Source organism: Osmerus eperlanus, chromosome 25 (genome assembly GCF_963692335.1).
Source record: "Osmerus eperlanus chromosome 25, fOsmEpe2.1, whole genome shotgun sequence".
NCBI classification, from domain to species: Eukaryota; Metazoa; Chordata; class Actinopteri; order Osmeriformes; family Osmeridae; genus Osmerus; species Osmerus eperlanus.
In genome coordinates, this window is record NC_085042.1 from 2,579,921 (window position 1) to 2,599,633 (window position 19,713).

Consider the following 19,713-nt stretch of genomic DNA (forward strand, 5'->3'; position numbering starts at 1 on the left):
AATATCATATTCTATCAGTTAGCTGGTGAACACAAGCTTGAAAAGGTGGGTTTTGAGGGCCTCTATGAAAAATAGCAGGCATGTTGTGTCGTGAATAATCTTCTACATCTTCAATCAATATCATAATTTACAAACAGCACTGGAACTCAGAAAGGTTTTACGCAAAGTGTTTATTGGAATTCAGTGTGACAGAGATTCCAACAAACGTGAGAAAGATCCCGGGGATCTTTCTCACGTTTTCTCCGGATTTCACTTTTATAGTCTTCTCCCCATTGTATGGTAATATGGTACAATACTTGTTGGTTACATATACATTAGGCATTCTTACCAAGCGGGTCCCTTGTCTTAGGGGATACAAATTACAGGTACTTTCCTTCATAGACAAATCTCCCAATTTAGGCCCGCTCTGACCTTGAACAGCCAGCTGCACTAGGCTCCTGGGCATAAGGCCACAAATATGTCTCATAAGTTATAGCTGGGCTTCCTGGATCTTTATGGAAGCGCACACATATTCTTCTCCCCCACTCAGCCCCTAATTATCCAGATCTTAATATTTTGGGCTTTATTTATTCTACCATTGTCTAGGGATAACAATAATCAGTCAACAGCTTTGCATCTGGTTTCCAATAATATTTCAATCAGGAGAGACCTGGGATGAGTGAAAGATGTTTATTACAGACTAATAAATGTACTAAGGTGTTTGGAGCTTGAACCCCACGGGGAATTATATGGATCAACGGGCGCCTGCCCAACGCCCGAAGAAGAATCCCCCACGGAGTCCAGACACTGGTGGCGGTGGCGGCAGCCGACGACCAATAGAGCCGAAGACTGAGACAGGAACCGGGCGGCGACGGGGTGGTGGAGGGTCGCGCACTTGATAGCATGGACAAACTACAGAGGGAGAGAATCATATTTAAAGGCACGGATCATGTGACACCATTAATTGATAGCGGGAGCGCTAATCGACCTGAACCCCAGTGACCGCCCGACCAGGGAACGGGGGGAAGGTAGGGCGTTCTTAGCGGGGGGAGTGAGAAGTGTACACTACGATTAAACCCGAGTGCAGAGATCGGTCTTGCCTGACTGAACTTGCGCAAGCTTCATTTCAATCAGGAGAGACCTGGGATGAGTGAAAGATGTTTATTACAGACTAATAAATGTACTAAGGTGTTTGGAGCTTGAACCCCACGGGGAATTATATGGATCAACGGGCGCCTGCCCAACGCCCGAAGAAGAATCCCCCAAAAGTAAAAAAGGTAGGAATGTAAGACCAGAACAAAAAGAAAACATACTCACCAACAGGAAGGAACCATGAACCGCTGGGGAATAAGCAACACAAACACGACACGGAAAGCGACAGACGTAGGAGCACCGCACCGATCGGAGCGACCGTGATCAGTGCGAGAGCGTACAGAAGGACCTAGGCTAAAAGCATACATACCCGGGCCGGAACCTGCAGGAGATGGCAAGCCATGCACGGACAGATCCGTAGACATGTTCCTATACCGAGAACCCAAAGGAAAGAGAAGCAATGATTGTAGGCGGTAGCCTCCTGGCCAGAGGCCGATGCCCTAGTGCATGAATGAGTTATGTGCTAGAGGGCCGACCCCCTCCTGCTGTCGGTGTTTGCCTAGGCTGGCTGAGGCCCGACGCCCTCAGGAGTGAACGTGATAGCCTTTTCGGCTTTGGTCGGCTAGAGGCCGAAGCCCTGGGTCTATGTGGACAGCCTGTGCCGGCTGGAGGACCGACGTCCCCGCGTACATGACCTAAGTAGGCTAGAGGGCCGACGCCCTTGAGTCTATGTGAACAGCCTGTGCCGGCTGGAGGACAGCGTCCCCGTGTACGTGACCTATGTAGGCTAGAGGGCCGACGCCCTTGAGTCTATGTGACAGCCTGTGCGCTGGCTGGGGGACCGGCGTCCCCGCGTACGTGAGTCTAAGTGTGATATAGGGCTGACGCCCTTGAGTCTATGTGAACAGCCTGTGCCGGCTGGAGGACCGACGTCCCCGCATACTGATGACCCTATGTAGGCTACCGGGCCGAAACCCTTGAGTGTGTGAGCAGCCTTTGCCGGCTGGAGTGCACGTGAGCCTTTGTAGTAGGAGGACCGACGCCCTTGTGACTTGTGCTAGCAAGAGAGGCAGGAACCAGGGACCCTCTGTTTGCATACAGAACCGAGTAGCTGTATCCGCAGGCAACGTAGCATCGAGCCTGTAAACACGAGACAGTTTAACGAGAGACACAGTAACAACACCGACCACCAGTTGTTTGCAAGTACTCACAGAGAGCCGTTAGGGCCGTAGCGATCTTTGGGCCTCGATGATGGCAGCAGAATCTGGACGAACGTACGAAGAGTACGCTGATGAAGACCAGCGGCCCAGCTGCTGCAGAGACGCAGTGGACACCCCTTGCAAAGCAGCGGACGTTGCAGCGCCTATTCTAAATGAATGGCCTGAATACCGTCCAGGGGGAAGGTTGCATTTGGCTACGACCTGCGCTAGATGGTGGCTGAACCAGGATTGGGACATAGGATTATTGCTAGGGGTTAAGAAGAGGGGGGAAAGTGGATCGGAAGGGCACCTCCTCTTTACGTACCTAAGCATGGATAAGAAAGGACAGAAAGGACCACCCGTGTTAGCAATGATGATTGAGCAAGAGCCTCCGGTTTTGGAATGTTTGAGAAGCAGAATGAAGAAATCAGGGTGAAACGTTAAGTCAGAAAAACACACATCAGTGGTAGGATTGAACACGTTTGCCCGAGTAGTGAATTCCCCGCACCGTAAGAACCCATAGAAAGCCATTAAAAACGTGCAATCCAAGAGGGAATCGATGTAGGGGGAAAAGCAACCGCGTCTGAGCACCGAGAGCATGGCTTGCAGAATAGACAGAGTGAATGGGAGTCTATCGTCCACCTTAGCGGGGAAAGCTTTGCCTATGCCTTTGAACAGGAGTTTGACTGCTGGATTCGTGAAAAGGCTGGGGAACGAAGGATCATGGCATCTGGCATTGAATTGAATACCCGCAACCAGACCTTTAATATAGCGTGGCTGGAAGTGGCGAACATCAGTGCAGTGACACACGAAAGCACACACCACATTTACACACACGGGTACCAGCGGGACAGACAAAGACAGACAGAACATAGCGTACGTTCTCCAAGCGAAATCGTACGATCTAAGGGTAGAAGCAGCCAACCCCTTCCTCATATAACCCTTGGCTATCTCTAAATATGCCTGCAAGGAGTGCTCTTCTAATCTAGGACCAGTGACGCGAGGGGGGGGACGGCCAAGGGCCACTGGCTGGCGTACGGGCACAGATCCCTGAACACCTGAAAATTGAAACGGGACAGGGAATCAGCTATGACATTATCGTGGCCCGGCACGTGACGTGCTGTGAGGATGAAATTATGAGTTACGGAGAGCCAAGTGATGCGTCTCATGAATGACATTATGTGTGGGCAATTAGAGCGCCCCTTATTTATGATGCTCACCACAGCCTGATTATCGCACAACACAGCTATGCGCTTACGACGCCACGACTGGCCCCACAGGTAACAAGCGACCACGACGGGGTAGATTTCGTACAGGGCGGAAGAGGCACCGGGTGCAGCGAAGTCATGGGGCCACGGGCTGGCGAACCACTGCTCCTGATAGAACCCCCCAAAACCAACGGACGGCGCGGCGTCGGTGAAAAACCGCAGAGAGTCCGAAGACCGAACGACGTCGTCGTAAAAGAACGACACGCCGTTCCAACCCTCGAGCAATTGCAGCCAGAACGATAAGTCGGACCGGCAACCATCGTCCAAGCACACCGGATCGAGCAAACCAGACACGGAAGACGCCAGGACGAGCAATCGGGAGATGAATGAGCGGCCCTGGGGAATCACGCGCATGGCGAAATTGAAGTGCCCGAGGAGAGACAGCAGCTGCCGCTTGGACATGACCGAAGACGCCACAAGCGACCGGGCCATGCTGCAAGCTCGCTCGAGCTTCTCAACAGGCAGGGAAGCCTTCATCTCCACCGTGTCCAGCGTAATGCCCAGAAACTCCAGACGAGTGGCCGGCCCGAGAGTTTTCTCGTCGGAAAGGGGGACGCCCAGTCCGCGGAACAGATTTTTCAACAGCAGCAGGGAAGCGCCGGACGCATCGGACGGAGGATCCACCAAGAGAAAATCATCTAAAAGGTGGAGCAACGCGGGGACCCGGACCCGGTTTAACAGGATCCAACAAAGGGCCTCGGAAACCCGGTTGAAGATGGAGGGGCTGCTCCTGCTCCCGAACGGGAGACGCACGGCGAAATAGAACCGGTTATCCCATTTCATCCCGAGCAGGTGCCACTGGGACGGGTGAACGGGGACGATCTTAAACGCGTCAGTGATGTCTGCTTTGGAAAGCCAGGCACCGGGCCCCGCCAGCTTTATAAGCTTAATGGCGTGGTCCACGGTGGCATAGTGAAGCGAAAAAGGCTCGAGGGGAATAAGCCTGTTAATGCCGGGAATCGGACCGGAGCGAGGAGCAGAAAGGTCCAGGATAAGACGTTTCTTACCGGAATACTTCCGCGTAGCGACGCCGAGGGGACTACTGCGAAACAGTGGAAAAGGGGACGAGTCGAACGGTCCTATGACGTAGCGTTTATCGCACTCTCTGGCCAGCAGCTGGGAAACGACAGCAGGCTCCCGCACCGCTGACTGGAGATTGCTCAAAACAAGGGAAGACGACAACGGACATGAAACCCCCACCCTGAATCCCTGAGTCAGCCCCGTGAGTAGGTGATCAACGAACACGGAATCGGGATGCGACGAGAGTTCGAAAGCCAGTGCAGACACATTTATTGGAGTGGATGGGTGCTCGGCCGTTAGTTCGGACCACCACGACGCCCTCGCTGAGGGCGGCCCCGACGTGGACACACCGACCACGGATGGGCTTCCTGACAGCCGCTGCAAACATGAAGGAAATTACAATTGCCGTAGGAGCACACACTCTCATTGAAATTATTGCAGATGACCCTCCTGGAAGCAACGTGCACCTTGCGGCCACGAACGTCCACGTTCGCCTTCCCGATGGCAGCACCAAGCCCGCGAGCGCGAGGCTGGGAGCCGGGATCCCCCGGGAGAAACGGAACCAGTGGACAGAGAGGAGCTGCATGCCCCAAGCCGCCGCACATACCGCAAGACACGGCCTGGGAGCCCCCGACCAGCATCACCAACAGCTCGGTATCCAGCACGGACCAGTCCAGCAACAGGTTCGAGCGGGAAACGTAGCGAGCAGCCTTGCTCGAAAATTCTTTATGATACTGGTAGAACAGGTTCCTCCCGTAGCGCAGATTCAGGTCCCCAATCAGAGCCATGTAGCCGTCTAGTTCCTGCCGTCTAAGGGGAAACACGGAGCACACCACATCGCGGAAGATCCCGAAAGCCACCAGAAACTCCCCGATAGACAGGTCCCTTGCCAACCTGGGGTCAGCAGAACGGAGCACCGTGCTATACTGATCGCTGGTGGAGACGCTCGCGTCACACTCGGGCGAGGGGAGGATCAGACGTATCAAATTGATATTCCTGCCTTGCAGGATGTGGGATCTTAAGCGGGGGGTAATGTCAGCCCCCGAAGGGATGTAAGGCCTACCTGCAGACAAAACAGCTACAGCGGAAGCCAGGGTGTGCAATGGCTCCTCCATGGGCACGAGGGGCGCCGAGGCTGGGAGCGGCGCAGCCACGGGAGCGGAAACCCCGGCGTTCTCCAGAGACCGCAGGCGGGCATCGATGGATTGGAGGGAAGACGCCAGGACCAGAAGGGTGGACGAGAGGGCTTCCCCGGGCCTATCCGAACCGGGAGCAGGCAGAGGAGCGACGGCAGGGCCGGTAGATGGCCCAGCGTCCGAATCAAGCACCTCCGGACGGCGCGACTTCCTTATACGCTTCCGACCTTGAGCAGCGGAGGAGACAGGGGGAACCTCGGGCGACGGGACTCGGCAAGGAGACACGCAGTCCACCCCTACGGCCAGGGCGCGGAGCTGGGAAAGCCCCAACCCGGGCGCTGGAAGGACGCCCACGGCGCGCAGACCCGCCTCCAACGCAGACCCGTCGGAGCCCCGACGAGCAGCGAGCCGGGAACTGCGTCGAGCAGCAGGGGAGGCGGAACCCGGAACAGGGACGACCTCCTCGAACAACTCCAACTCGGAATCTGACATAGCCTCCAAAACAAAAACAGGTAAGGTCCAGCCAACACGACACAGCAATAGCACTCGCGCACTTGATAGCATGGACAAACTACAGAGGGAGAGAATCATATTTAAAGGCACGGATCATGTGACACCATTAATTGATAGCGGGAGCGCTAATCGACCTGAACCCCAGTGACCGCCCGTCCAGGGAAACGGGGGGAAGGTAGGGCGTTCTTAGCGGGGGGAGTGAGAAGTGTACACTACGATTAAACCCGAGTGCAGAGATCGGTCTTGCCTGACTGAACTTGCGCAAGCTTCATAACTTATACTAATATGGTTACCAATAATATAGCATGTACTAAAAAGTGATTACAAGTTTCATTAAATCCATAATCATTACCCATCTTCATAATTACAACAGTATGATGTTTTTTCTACAACAGTTGGAATTCGGTTTGGGAGAGAGGGTGCGGCAACTGAGAAGGCCTTGTCAGGTCCAGAGCTTGAGAGTGGTTATGGTGGAGGAGGAGGTTGGAGAAGTAGGGCGGGGCCAGAATTTTTTTTTTTAATCTTTCTTGTAATGATCCTTCTACAGGCTGTCAGGCTGTCACATTGCAGAAGAAGGCTGTGCTTCTCTGGCTTCAGCTCTGAAGACAAACCCCTCCCTTTTGAGAGATCTGGATCTGAGCAACAGTGACCTGAAGGATTCAGGCATGAAGATGCTCTCTGCTGTACTGGAGGATCCCCTATGCAAACTGGAGTCACTGAGGTCTGTAATCATGTTCAAGGGACAACTCATAGTTACACATTCAATCACATTTGCATGTTTGATTTAGATCATGTGGTTGCTTATTGGTTGCATTGAAACTGCATGACAGGTAGGAGATACAACCATGAGGATGTTATGGAAATTTGTGGCAGAGACATTGTTCCTTTGATGAATTAATAGTTTTTTAGATGACTAAACAAAAATCATTATAACGATTAATCATTAAGAGTTTAACACAGTAACACAAAGACAATTCGCTATACAGCTCTATCTAGTTTCCTAGACAGGGCTTGAGAGTGGTTGTGGTGGAGGAGGAGGTTGGAGAGGTAGGGAAGTGCCAGGTTGTTTATGACTTTATAGGTATAGTAGTATTTGAAAGTGAATCCTGTATTCAACCTGGAGCCAGTGGAGGTTGTGAAGGACAGGGGTGATGTGATTTTGGTGGTGGGTGGAGGTGAGCATATGGGCACCAGAGTTCTGGACTTATTGAAGTTTATTGAGGAATTTACTGCAGCGGCTAAGAACAGGGAGGGTAGAGGAACCCATGATGGATTAGGATCTGTCCAAGAGCAAGACTGTACAGGAGGAAGAGGAGGGAGGTGACCAAGGACTGAACCCTGGATGTCACCATGGTGACTGGACACTGGAGGGTGCCATGGTGACTGAACACTGGAGGGTACCATGGTGACTGGGTGGTTGAGCATTTGCAGTTGTGTAGATGTTTGAAGATATATTTTATCTAACCTCGATTTTTTTCAGATTTCTGTGAAACTTGATAAATAAACATATCTTGTAATAAAAGTGGTTGAAAATGAAGCTGTCTGATGAAATGGAGGAAGAAACTGATGACAGAAGATGTTTGTAAAAATTGCTGCGTGAAATCTTCTTGATAAAGGATGATTAGCCTTAAATAATCATGTTTATTTGTATCCTTAGAAAGCCCTAGTAATTCTCTTCAATGTGGTATGAACAGTTCAGGTGTATGATTTAACATGACAATGAATTGAATATGACAACTTATTGATATCATATTCTATCAGAAAATAAACATTTTCTGAATGTTGGCTCAGGCTGGAAAGGCTTGAATCATTGAATCAACTTGACTTCTGTACTGGAACAAAACACAAGTGATACTTGTGGAAGGATTCATGTTCAGCACCAATATTAGACAAGTCCTTCTTCCTTCTCAGCAGTGGAGGGGAGCCGTGTGACGAGCTATTGCCTCAACACACAGACAGAAACATGGAAGATAACATCTTGACATAATGTACTAAAATATTCTCAAGTATGTTATATGATCAATTTTGCAGGCTGTCATGCTGTGGGGTCACAGAGGAAGGCTGTGCTTCTCTGGCCTCAGCTCTGAGGTCAAACCCCTCCACCCTGAGAGAACTGGACCTGAGGAACAATGACCTCCAGATTCCAGAAATGCAACTGCTCTCTGATCTACAGTGGAATCCACTCTGCAAACTGGAGACATTGAGGTCAGTAATCATGTTCAACAGCAAACAACTAATAGTTACTATCACACATTGTATTTGGATGCTGGATTTAGAGAATGTGGTTGCTATTTAAATGATTCAAGTAAACGTATGCCTGCAAGGAGGAATCTGAGTTATGAAAAACGAAAAAGAAGGAGATGAGGTTCTCAACATGGGTCAGTCTTTCAATGATCAACAAGAACACCAGCAATCTTCACCCTGTATCTGGTTTAGGGTTAGGGTTAGCCTAATTTGGTCAACAACAGGAGCCAGTTGCATACACTTAGTTTTATCCTCGTCCCATGTTGAGGTTCTCAACATGGGTCAGTCTTTCAATGATCAACAAGAACACCAGCAATTTTCACCTTGTATCAGGTTTAATCTGGTCAACACCAGCATGTAGCACCGTGTAACAGGTTTGATCTGGTCAACACCAGCATGTAGCACCGTGTATCAGGTTTAATCTGGTCAAGACTAGAAATGAAGATAATCCTTCCAATACCAGAGTGCAGTAGAGATTGTAATGCTTTTTGTAATAATGATCCTTTCATAGGGTGTCAAGCTGTAACATCACAGAGGAAGCGTGTGCTTCTTTGGCCTCAGCTCTGAAGTCAAAGCCCTCCTCTCCGAGAGAACTGGACCTGAGTAACAAGAACCTGAGGGAATCAGATATGAAGCTTCTCTCTGCTGTTTTGAGGAGTCCACTCTGGAAATTGGAGACACTGAGGTCTGTAATCATGTTTAGTATTGAACTAATAGTTTCAATCACACATCACAAGCTGTATGGGGTCCATCTAATTTCTTAGACAGAACTGGAGAATCCAGTAACATCAGCACTTCCCAGCTGATGCACACTGAACCCCAAAGAACTTCAGACAACACACATTATAATATATCGTTCTCAAGAGTCATTGGTCCGTCCCACAAAGACAGACACACAGCTGCCCCATGGCCCTTCAGACATTGGCTCACTGCACATCAAAGACTTCTTTCAGCCTAATCAATAATATGGCGTTGTCCTGGATACAGGGCAGAGGTGTTAAGATAATTTCTTTATCAAGTAATGCACAGTAAAAGCTCCTTCACATAGGTGTCAAGCAAATGGTCAACAGACCTTGCGTCTCCACCTATAGTCCTTGTCACACAGTATCTCCTTAAAACAACCACGACCCCCAACATCCTCTTGTCTTAACAAATGCTCAACCTTCCCCCAGGGTGCTAAGAAAGCATAGAGTTTAGCTTAGGGGGCTCTGTTATCTGCTGACAAAGAATGCTAGGCATCTGTATTGTTCAGTATAAAACATCACATCCTTAATTTCTCCGACATTTCCCCCCTGAATATACTGAAACATACAGACGATAACATCAAACCATGGTTAATAAAACATAGGAAAAAGAAATAAAGTCATGCAGACAAGAATGCATTCAGACATAACGGGAAAACACTATAGGGCAAAACCCGTTATCACTTAATCTAGTGGTCATTCGACGTCTATGCATCCCATATAAGAGTAGGAAAATATAAAAATCACATCATCATACGCAGATATATATATATAAAACAATAATAATAGGAAACAAAAATGTTTGTACTTCTTCAAGCCTGTCGGCAATATCATCATTTAACACTTCGCCAGATTTTCATTAAACGAGTCATGGTGTATTCACTTAACATCTTTGGATTTCATACATAGGCATCATCATAGGTGTAATGAGCATGGTCATTCATCCTGTCATAGTCATCATCAGCATGGTTCTGCAGCTGTTGGTACATAGTTTTAGTAAGGGCTTTATCTAACAAACGGGTCACTAAACCTCTAAAGCATGGTTTACAACAACAACCACAAGTGATGAGTATTGCCACTGCTATGGCCAAAGACATCAGCAGTGAAGAGATGAATGTGCTCCACCGGCTGAACCGGCTCTCCATCATACGAGTGAATGGATCATCAATTCCAGAATTCTCTGCCAGTTCCTCTGAAAGAGATGTAAGACCCTCCAGAGCTTTTGTTATGCTCCCATCAGGAGCAGTGTTATTAGGGATAAAAGTACAACAATGTGTACCAAACATCTTACATACACCTCCTCTCTCTGCTAACAACATGTCCAGGGCCATTCGGTTCTGACATGCCATCAGAGAAGTGGGGCCTAGTTGCTCTGCAATACCTTTAACAGCATCTCTAGTATAGTTGACAAATCTCTGTTGGTTGTAATAAATATAGTTAATCCAATCAACATTCTTATTAACGGTTGACCACCAGAACAGCCATTCAACATTTCTTGCCTTATATTCATCAGGAACTCCACGTGGTACCCCTATACCATCTATATAAATATGAGGATCAAATGCTCCTCCTGGCACCTGAGAGCGCCTCCTCCTGGTGAGACCCTGCTCTGAGAACTGGTGAGATAAGGACCTAAAATCAGATGTGGGGAAGAGATGAAACGGCATGAGTAGTTGAGTCTGTGCACGGCTACCATGCCACTTTGCTGGAAGTTGAGGACGCAATTTCATGTCTCCACACAACCACCACAAATCTGCTCTCATTGAGGTAGTTGGATTGCCTTTTATAATAGTGGTTCTTTGTGCCAGTGTAGGATTATTAGGGGGACTCGCAGCATACCCCGTTGTTCCAGTGTTACATATTGTACCACGGACACCACAGTTTTGTGGACAAGGACCTGGATACCACATTATGATCCTACCTTTCCCTGTTCACTGTCTCCTGTCCTTTTAGCCTATTTTAGTTCACACCCTAAGTCTCTGTTGGCCGTTGTTTACTTCACTGAGTTTGAGACGGGCCTTCCAATAAAAGTAAGACTCCCCTTTGTAATCACACTTGTGCCTCAAGAGACGATGGTGAGTAACTAATCTGACCCTATATCAATGTCCCTTACTTTCTTACAATGTGACAAATGTATCCAAGACTTCCTCTCTGCTATTTTGACTGCAGTGGGTGTGGTGAGTAGTACCTGATACGGTCCCTCCCACCTGGGGCTTGACCAGTTTTTTCTCTTAATGACTTTAATCAGCACCCAGTCTCCTGGTTTGACTCCCCCGGAAGTTTGATCCACTGCATCACCTGGAATAGAATTAGCACAAGCAACTTCTTTGCCTATTAGCATTTTGTTCATGTATTCTGCCAATGTTTGATCTGCCTCCTCATCGTTCCTCGTAAATGGTTTAAGTTGTGGTATTATATAAGGTCTCCCATAAATCATTTCAAATGGTGTTAGTCCTGCTGATGTTTTAGTAATGCGCATATTTAACACAACTAATGGTAAACAGTAAATCCAATTCTTTCCTGTCTCTTCCATAGTCTTCCTTAATTTGCTCTTCAAAATACCATTATGGTATTACGGGAGTCAGGTGGCTGAGCGGTGAGGGAGTCGGGCTAGTAATCTGAAGGTTGCCAGTTCGATTCCCAGCTGTGCCAAAATGACGTTGTGTCCTTGGGCAAGGCACTTCACCCTACTTACTTCGGGGAGAATGTCCCTGTACTTACTGTAAGTCGCTCTGGATAAGAGCGTCTGCTAAATGACTCAATGTAAATGTTATGTCTTTCCACTAGACCTGCTGATTGTGGATGATAAGCACAATGATTTTTTAGATTAATACTTAGATGTTGTGCTATCATTGTGATGGTATTGTTAACAAAATGACTCCCATTGTCACTATATATTCTTTCTGGTATCCCAAACCTTGGAATAATATCCTTTACTAACGCTTTAGCCACTGTTAGAGCATCTGGTGTTGAGCTTGGGAATACTTCAATCCATTTTGTAAACATGTCAATAATAACTAAACAATATTTCCTTCCTTCACACTTATTTAGTTCAATAAAATCCATGCATATGTACTGAAATGGATATTGAGGTTTTGGAAATTGTCCACGCTTTGGTCTCATTACCTTGAGTGTTGTGTCTTGCACAGATAGGGCAGGTTAAACAATTTTTTTTAGAGTAGTTTATGAACCCATAGGCTGTAAATACTTTCGTTATCAGTCCTACCATCCCCCCTGTTGAGACATGATTTAATCCATGGCTCAATACAGCCGCATAACGAAACAGATTCTTTGGTAATATAAACTTGCCGTCTTGTCATTTATATAATCCGTTAGTAACGGTTGCCCCGTTCGTTAACCATTTAGTCTTTTCAGATTTAGGGGACACATCTTGCATATCTTTCAACACTGTCTCATCTACATAGTTCGGCGTATCTGATAGTGTTAACATGTCCTGCATAGCTGCTTCCTTAGCTGTGGCGTCAGCTTTAGCATTGCCTATTGAAATTGGGTCTGATTTTCCAGTGTGCGCCGCACACTTGCATATATAGCTACTTTCAGAGGTAGCTGGATAGCGTTAAGTAATTCAAGTATTAGATCTTTGTGGTTTATGTCTTTTCCTGTTGACGTAACCATACCTCTATTTTTCCACTGTTGTGCAAACACATGCACAGTTGAGAAGGCGTACTGGCTATCAGTATAAATAGTCACAACTTTTCCTTTTGCAAGTTTTAATGCTTCTGTGAGGGCGATCAATTCCGCAGCTTGTGCTGAATAGTTCCTAGGAAGTGGTTTAGCTTGCAAAACTTTGGTTTGAGTGACTACAGCATACCCAGTAGCATTTGTTCCATCAGGATTTTTTCTACTTGACCCATCAACATACATTGTGATTTCACTATCATCATAGGGCGTGTCTTTCAAATCAGCTCTTGGCAGCACCTTCTCAGAAATATCTGCGAGGCAATCATGCGAATCTCCATCTGTGGCCACGGGCACTAGAGTGGAGGGATTAAGTGTGTTACATCTTTCAATTGTCAAATGTGGTTGAGACAATAATACCGTCATACAAGATAAATGTCTGGATGGCGATAAATAGGAAATCTTATTCTGTAATAGAATCACTGACACAGCATGAGGCACTCTCAGAGTGAGTGGATGAAATAGTACTATGGTTGCACTACTTTGAACCGCCATAGAGGCCGCCACAACTGCTTGTACACACGGGGGCAGTGCTCTTGCTACAGAATCTAATTTCGTAGAATAGTAGGCCAATGGTCTCTTCTTTGTCCCATGTGTCTGAGTCAAGACAGAAGTCATGTGTCCGTCTTTACAATCAACAGTTTGGGTAAATGGTTTTGTATAGTCTGGCAACCCCAATGCAGCTGAGCCCACTAAAACCCGTTTTATCTCCACAAAAGCGTTATCCGCTTCTGGTGTCCATTTTAAATGGTCCGACGCTGCCATTGGTGACTCATAAATCAACGGCGTTAGGGGGGCGGTAATAGCCGCGTAATTCGAGATCCAACTTCTACAAAAATTAGTTACCCCTAAAAACGACATCATTTGTTTTTTTGTTCGTGGTTTTGGTGCTTGTAAGATAGCTGTTTTTCTGCTTTCATCCAAACATTTTCCTTCCTGTGTAAGATTATACCCAAGGTATTTAACGGTTTTCTGCCACAATTGTAATTTGTCCTTGCTTGCACGGTGTCCTTGTTCTGCTAAGAACTTCAACAATGCAAGTGTGTCAATTTTACAATTCTCTTCTGTATCGGAAGCAACCAAAATGTCATCTACATAAAGTAAAATCTGACTATCCTTTGGTGGTGTATATTTGGCCAAGTTAGCAGACATAGCTTGAGAGAAAATAGTAGTAGATTCACAATAACCCTGTGGAATTCTTGTATAGGTATAGCGTTTCTGTTTATAAGTAAACGCAAACCAAAATTGACTATTAGGATGCACTGGTATTGAAAAGAATGCATTACTAATGTCAACCACAGAGAATATTCTACTAGTTGGTCTCAAATCATTCAACAAGGTGTGTGGATCTGGCACAGTGGGGGCCCTAGGTATCACTACTTTGTTGACAGCCTGTAAATCTTGTACCATCCTCCACCCGGAAGAAGGAGGTGACTTCTTAACAGGAAAGAGAGGGGTATTGCATGGTGGATCTAAACAAGGAATTATAACACCCGCTTTTAAAAGATCGTTAATGATTGGATCTATGCCTTCCTCTGCTTCTGGTTTCAATGGGTATTGTCTCTGATGTGGTCTAAAGGTGGATTTTGCTGTTATCTCGATTGGTTGAATACCCTTTATTATCCCCACGTCTGCTTTCCCTTTAGACCAGAGACATTCTGGAACCTCCTTTAACGTCTCTTCTTGTTCCTCTGTTATAGTAAACATATGTCAATCACGTCTAGGTTTGTCCTTCCCATCTAAATGTGTTGCCACTTTTGCATGGGTTGTCCAGTTCAGAGTTCTCGAGAAAATGTCTTAATCGGGACTATAACTGTCCCCATTTCCTTGAGACTGCCAGTCAGTTACCGCAATCCCCCGTTCAACTAATTTGCCTAAATCCTGCCAATTAGTTAGTCTGTTTCTTGAAGTCGAAACATGCGGTGTTCCCCCTGTACGAAACAATTTTCGTGCATCAGAAGGCAACACACAGTGGGCTGCGGAATTTCCCTTATCGTCCCAATAAAGCGTTGTAATGTGTACCTGAGACTGTGACAATTTAGATAGTTGTTCCTCATAACGTGATTCAGATCCTTTGGACATTTTGTAATATAATGTACAATGTAGCTTGTCTGAGTTCATCATCTTAGTTCCTGGCAGCACTCTCTCTCTGACTGTTTTGAGGAGGGATGATGTCACACTCCCGGGACCCGTATCCACTAAATCCAAGCTATACCAAGAATGCGGAACATCTTCTCCCTCGATCACATTACTGTCATGTATTCTTAATGCTTTGACACCTCTTCGGGTCGGCACCACTGCAATGTTCAATGCTTGCATCATATCTCTCCCTAACAAATTACATGGGCAAGCATTAGAAAGCACAAATTGGCATGTTAATGCAGATAAGCCCTCTTTGTGTATCAGCCCGCTAGCTGACCGCATATGAACGTAGGAATTCGTTTTCAAAACACCAGGGACGTCATTTGGGTGAATTAAACTTCTAGCCGCTCCAGAATCACACAAAAACTTCACCTCTGTCCCTTTTACAATCAGCACAATTTCTGGTCTCTCTTCCTTTTGTAACATCATATTTACATGTTCAATATTTAAAACCATCTCTTCTCCGTCCTCAACGCTGTCTTCCCAAGTCAATTGTTCGTTTGCATTAACATTTTTTAATTTCCCCAATCTCTCCGTTAGTTCATCTTCTTCACTCTCTAGTCATGCTTGTTCATTTTCTCCTGGTGAGAAGTTCAATTTTTCTGGTTTAGTTCTATTACACTCTATAGCAAAATGTCCCATTTTACCACATTTCCAACATTCTACTTCTCTTCTATCCGCATTTCTTCTCCCCCTGCCTCTTCCTCGGCCTCTTCCTCTGCCTCCATCTCCTCCTCTGCCTGTGTTACTGTCAAATACAAACATGCCTGTACCGTCTTCATCTAATGAAAACACTGCTGTTCTGTTTTTTTCCTTTTTGTTTTGTTTAAAAAGTTTTTCAGCATGACGGGCATATTCCAGGGTAGCATTTAAACGAGAAGTGCGATGATCTACCATATGCTTAGTAACGAACCTTGAGATTTGAGGCAGACATCCTTTTAGGAACGCATTCTTTAACTGCTGTTCATAAGGCGTGTCATTGAGCATATCTTGAGGGGGTGGTACGCCACTATGATTATCAAAGACCTCTTTTAAACGATGATAGTATTGATCTACATCCTCGTCGTCTTTCTGAACACACCTGTTAACTTCCGTCCAATCGGGTCTAGCCCGATAACGTCCTTGTATACGGTCTAAAAGTGCTCGCGTTCGGACGGTTAAATCTGCATTCCCTGGGGCGAGAGCATGTCCATCAGCACCAGTCCCCCTCCAATCACCACAAATCATGCACCAATCTGGGCAAAGTATGTGTCTAACTGCTCTCTCTACTTCCAGTCCATTAAGTCGATAACTCTCGACTAAGCCATTGATCCCAGCAACAAATTCAGGTGCTCTGACTTTTGGATGGGGAATTCCTTCTACGGCTCTCCGTACATCATCAGCTGTCCATGGTCTAAAAACATACATAGTTGCATCGCCGTCATCCCCAGGGTTAGGATTTGGGACCTGAATCATAGGGAAGGTGTCTATATTCTCCCCCGTTTGTTCTCTTTCTAATGGCGACATTAATGGCGCTGCCCCATATCTATGTTTTGGACCACTCCTAGTGTTAATGGTACCTGTCACAAGACGCAGAGGCGAGGCTTGCATTAACATACGTCTGAAAGGATTAGTATGTTGCAAGTTCGGGTATACTTCGTTAGGTGGGGCAGTTGGGATGTTCTCTGCAGCACCTTGGTCATACGCTGGGGGTTGAAATGGGTGCTCATGCGGAGGCATGTTAAATTCTGCTCTGAGATTCCTATCTCGCCTAGATGTTACGGTAACCCTTCCTTTTACAGTCCCTTAAGTACTAGGTATTTACATAGAAAGTAAAGGGTATGTTATGTGTTTTATTGGGTATTACCGATTGGTACCAAGGTGGTAAATACCTAGATAATTCTTAGTATTTACCCATTAACTAAATACTAACGTACTGGTCATTACTGGGTATATTTTCTGTATTATTGGGTATTACCAATTGGTACCAAGGTGGTAAATACCTAGATAATTCGAAGTATTTACCCATTAACTAAATACTAACGTGCTGGTCATTACTGGGTATATTTTCTGTATTATTGGGTATTACCGATTGGTACCAAGGTGGTAAATACCTAGATAATTCGAAGTATTTACCCATTAACTAAATACTAACGTGCTGGTCATTACTGGGTAATTTGCACTGGTCCTAATTAGGTAAAGACAGAGTACAAAACTTAGTATTTACCTGGAAACGTATACCGCTGGTAAGTTGGTAACAACGGGAGATATATATGGTAAATTATAATGTGTTATTGGGTAAATACCGCTGCTACTAAGTAGGTAAAGACGGCCAAGCTCCAGCAGAATTACGAACAAAATACTCTACTATTACCCTGCAGTTACGTAAGGTTTATGTCGGTAACAGTCCACGTCTAATGAGAAGATAAGATAGTACTTTACAATAAAATACCTTTTCAGATACATTTATCGATGGCCTCATTTACTTGGCTGGTATAGCTACCTACCTCCGCGGGAAGAGTTTTCCTCTACTGTCACGGTAAATCTTCTTGGATACTGGGTATGTTCTTGCGCATGTTTGGACTATTTACTCAGTAAGTAATCTGAAACTGGACTGTAAAAGGAAGCCGTGTTTGTTTCCATGGTGTTACCAGGCTCTTACCATACCCTTTGTAAGCGAATACCACTTTGTCAACGTTACCCTTAGTATGAACTTGTACTATACGTTCCAAGGCGATACCAGGTAAAACATGTCTATTTACTCAGTAAGTAATATGAAACTGGACTGTAAAAGGAAGCCGTGTTTGTTTCCATAGTGTTACCAGGCTCTTACCATACCCTTTGTAAGCGAATACCACTTTGTCAACGTTACCCTTAGTAAGAACTTGTAATATACGTTCCAAGGCGATACCAGGTAAAACATGGCTATTTACTCAGCAAGTAATATGAAACTGGACTGTAAAAGGAAGCCGTGTTTGTTTCCATGGTGTTACCAGGCTCTTACCATATCCTTTGTAAGCGAATACCTACGGTGGCCGACATGTGCAAACGCGCTGCAAATTATGAAAACACATGCAAATAGACAAAGCAAAAGCAAATTAAGAAAACAATTTCATGAATTTGACAACACATACGCAGCATTCAGCAAACGCGCTGCAAATACACACAACACAACCAAATACATAAACGCGTTGCAACAACGAAAGCACGCAAACCAAAAACGCTGCAAATACATAAACGCGTTGCAAAAACGAAAGCACGCAAACCAAAAACACTTGGACCAGTAAGGCTGGTGGAGATGGGTCTCTGCCGGCGGTCTGGGTTGTTGGTCATTCAGCCGGTTGGGATCGTCTTCCATGTTCATCTTCACGTAGACCCAATCTCCAGGTGCAACCATCTGCAGGTTCTCTGGAATCTCTGCTTCCCTTTCCTTGGTGACACCTTTCACCTGTTGAAAACACTACCTTACGTATCTGTGTGTAGCGGGGTTTGCTCGTTTAAGATTAGTAATACTTAATTTAATAATAAAGTATGTAGTTCTTAGGGCACCACATCTTATTGTTAAAGGGATAGAGGAAACCTTATTGAATAACATTTAAATAATAGCCTTCGTAATAATCAGTCTAATCTTAAGTCGTGAATTCTATGAAAGTAGAGCAGATCAGATAACGTGAGTGATACGCGAATTATACACAATGATTTATTTAGGAGAATGTAATTATAATGAACAAATACCAGATAAGTTATGGGTTAGTCAGAGTAGTACAGTGGCTGGATGCAAATGAGGGCAAGCAACACAATGGCTGTGTAGAGCGCGTGTAAAGGGGGGAGGGAGAGAGAGTGAGAGAGGGGTAGAGAGGGACAGGTAGGCCTTTGTGGTAACAATGGACGAGCAAGGGCAACTGACTTAGCAAGGGTTAAGCTAACTCAGTTGTAAAATACAATCAACATCAACAATTCAATCACAACATGCCAATATGTCACAGGTAAGAAATATTGCAAATCGTAGTTACTTTTGTCGGTTTGAAGAAGGGTAGAGTCAATGGTTTCGTTATCGTCCAACGAAAATAGAACAACGGAATCTTTGGCCAAAGTTCCGGGCGCTCAGTGAATTTGCAGGTTGAGAGGAATAGTTTAGAAATGTCGCGAGCACTTCAGTTTAATCCTACGAACAAGCGAGGGTGATTGTACGTTTGGGGGTTTTATACTCCAAAGAACAAGGGGGGGTCCCCGTGAAGGTGACCTCTTTCATTGGTCAGTTTCCCCCCACCTGGGCGTCGTCCTGAGATCTGCCTAGGTGTGAAGTAGCTGTACCTTTTGAGTTCCGTTATTTCAACTGTCCATGGAATGCTCAAACTTCCGAATATAACAATACAACATTCGTAAATGGTTTTGTTAGTATGGTACAATCATTTTGATATCAAGATTGGCTGACTTAACTATACTTGAAGGGAAGTTATAATCAAACCTCAATTAAACAACGTTCTAATTAAATGAGAAAAACACACATTATAACACATCAACTACTGTCATTGAAATAGTGTCCATGAGCCATGTAGTCCTTGAGAATATGTTTGTAAATCCACATAAGAAAGTTCTTCCTTATAAATCCTTTGTCTGATACTGTGGGCCGTGTGGCCTCTGTATCTGACCCCATGCTGGGCCAGAAGCTTTGAAGCTTCTCCTCTGGGAGAAGGAC

The 19,713-nt window shown here is 45.8% G+C and overlaps 1 protein-coding gene across 2 annotated transcripts in view; it reads left to right on the plus strand.

Moving 5' to 3' along the window:
- Window positions 1–19,713, plus strand: part of LOC134011953 (NACHT, LRR and PYD domains-containing protein 12-like) — a 67,166-nt gene that overhangs the window by 37,276 nt on the left and 10,177 nt on the right. For both annotated transcript variants that reach the window (XM_062451521.1, XM_062451522.1), the window contains 3 exons: window positions 6,755–6,928; window positions 8,239–8,412; window positions 8,963–9,136. In XM_062451521.1, the coding sequence (XP_062307505.1) occupies window positions 6,755–6,928; window positions 8,239–8,412; window positions 8,963–9,136 (522 nt within the window). The remainder of the gene's footprint in view (window positions 1–6,754; window positions 6,929–8,238; window positions 8,413–8,962; window positions 9,137–19,713) is intronic.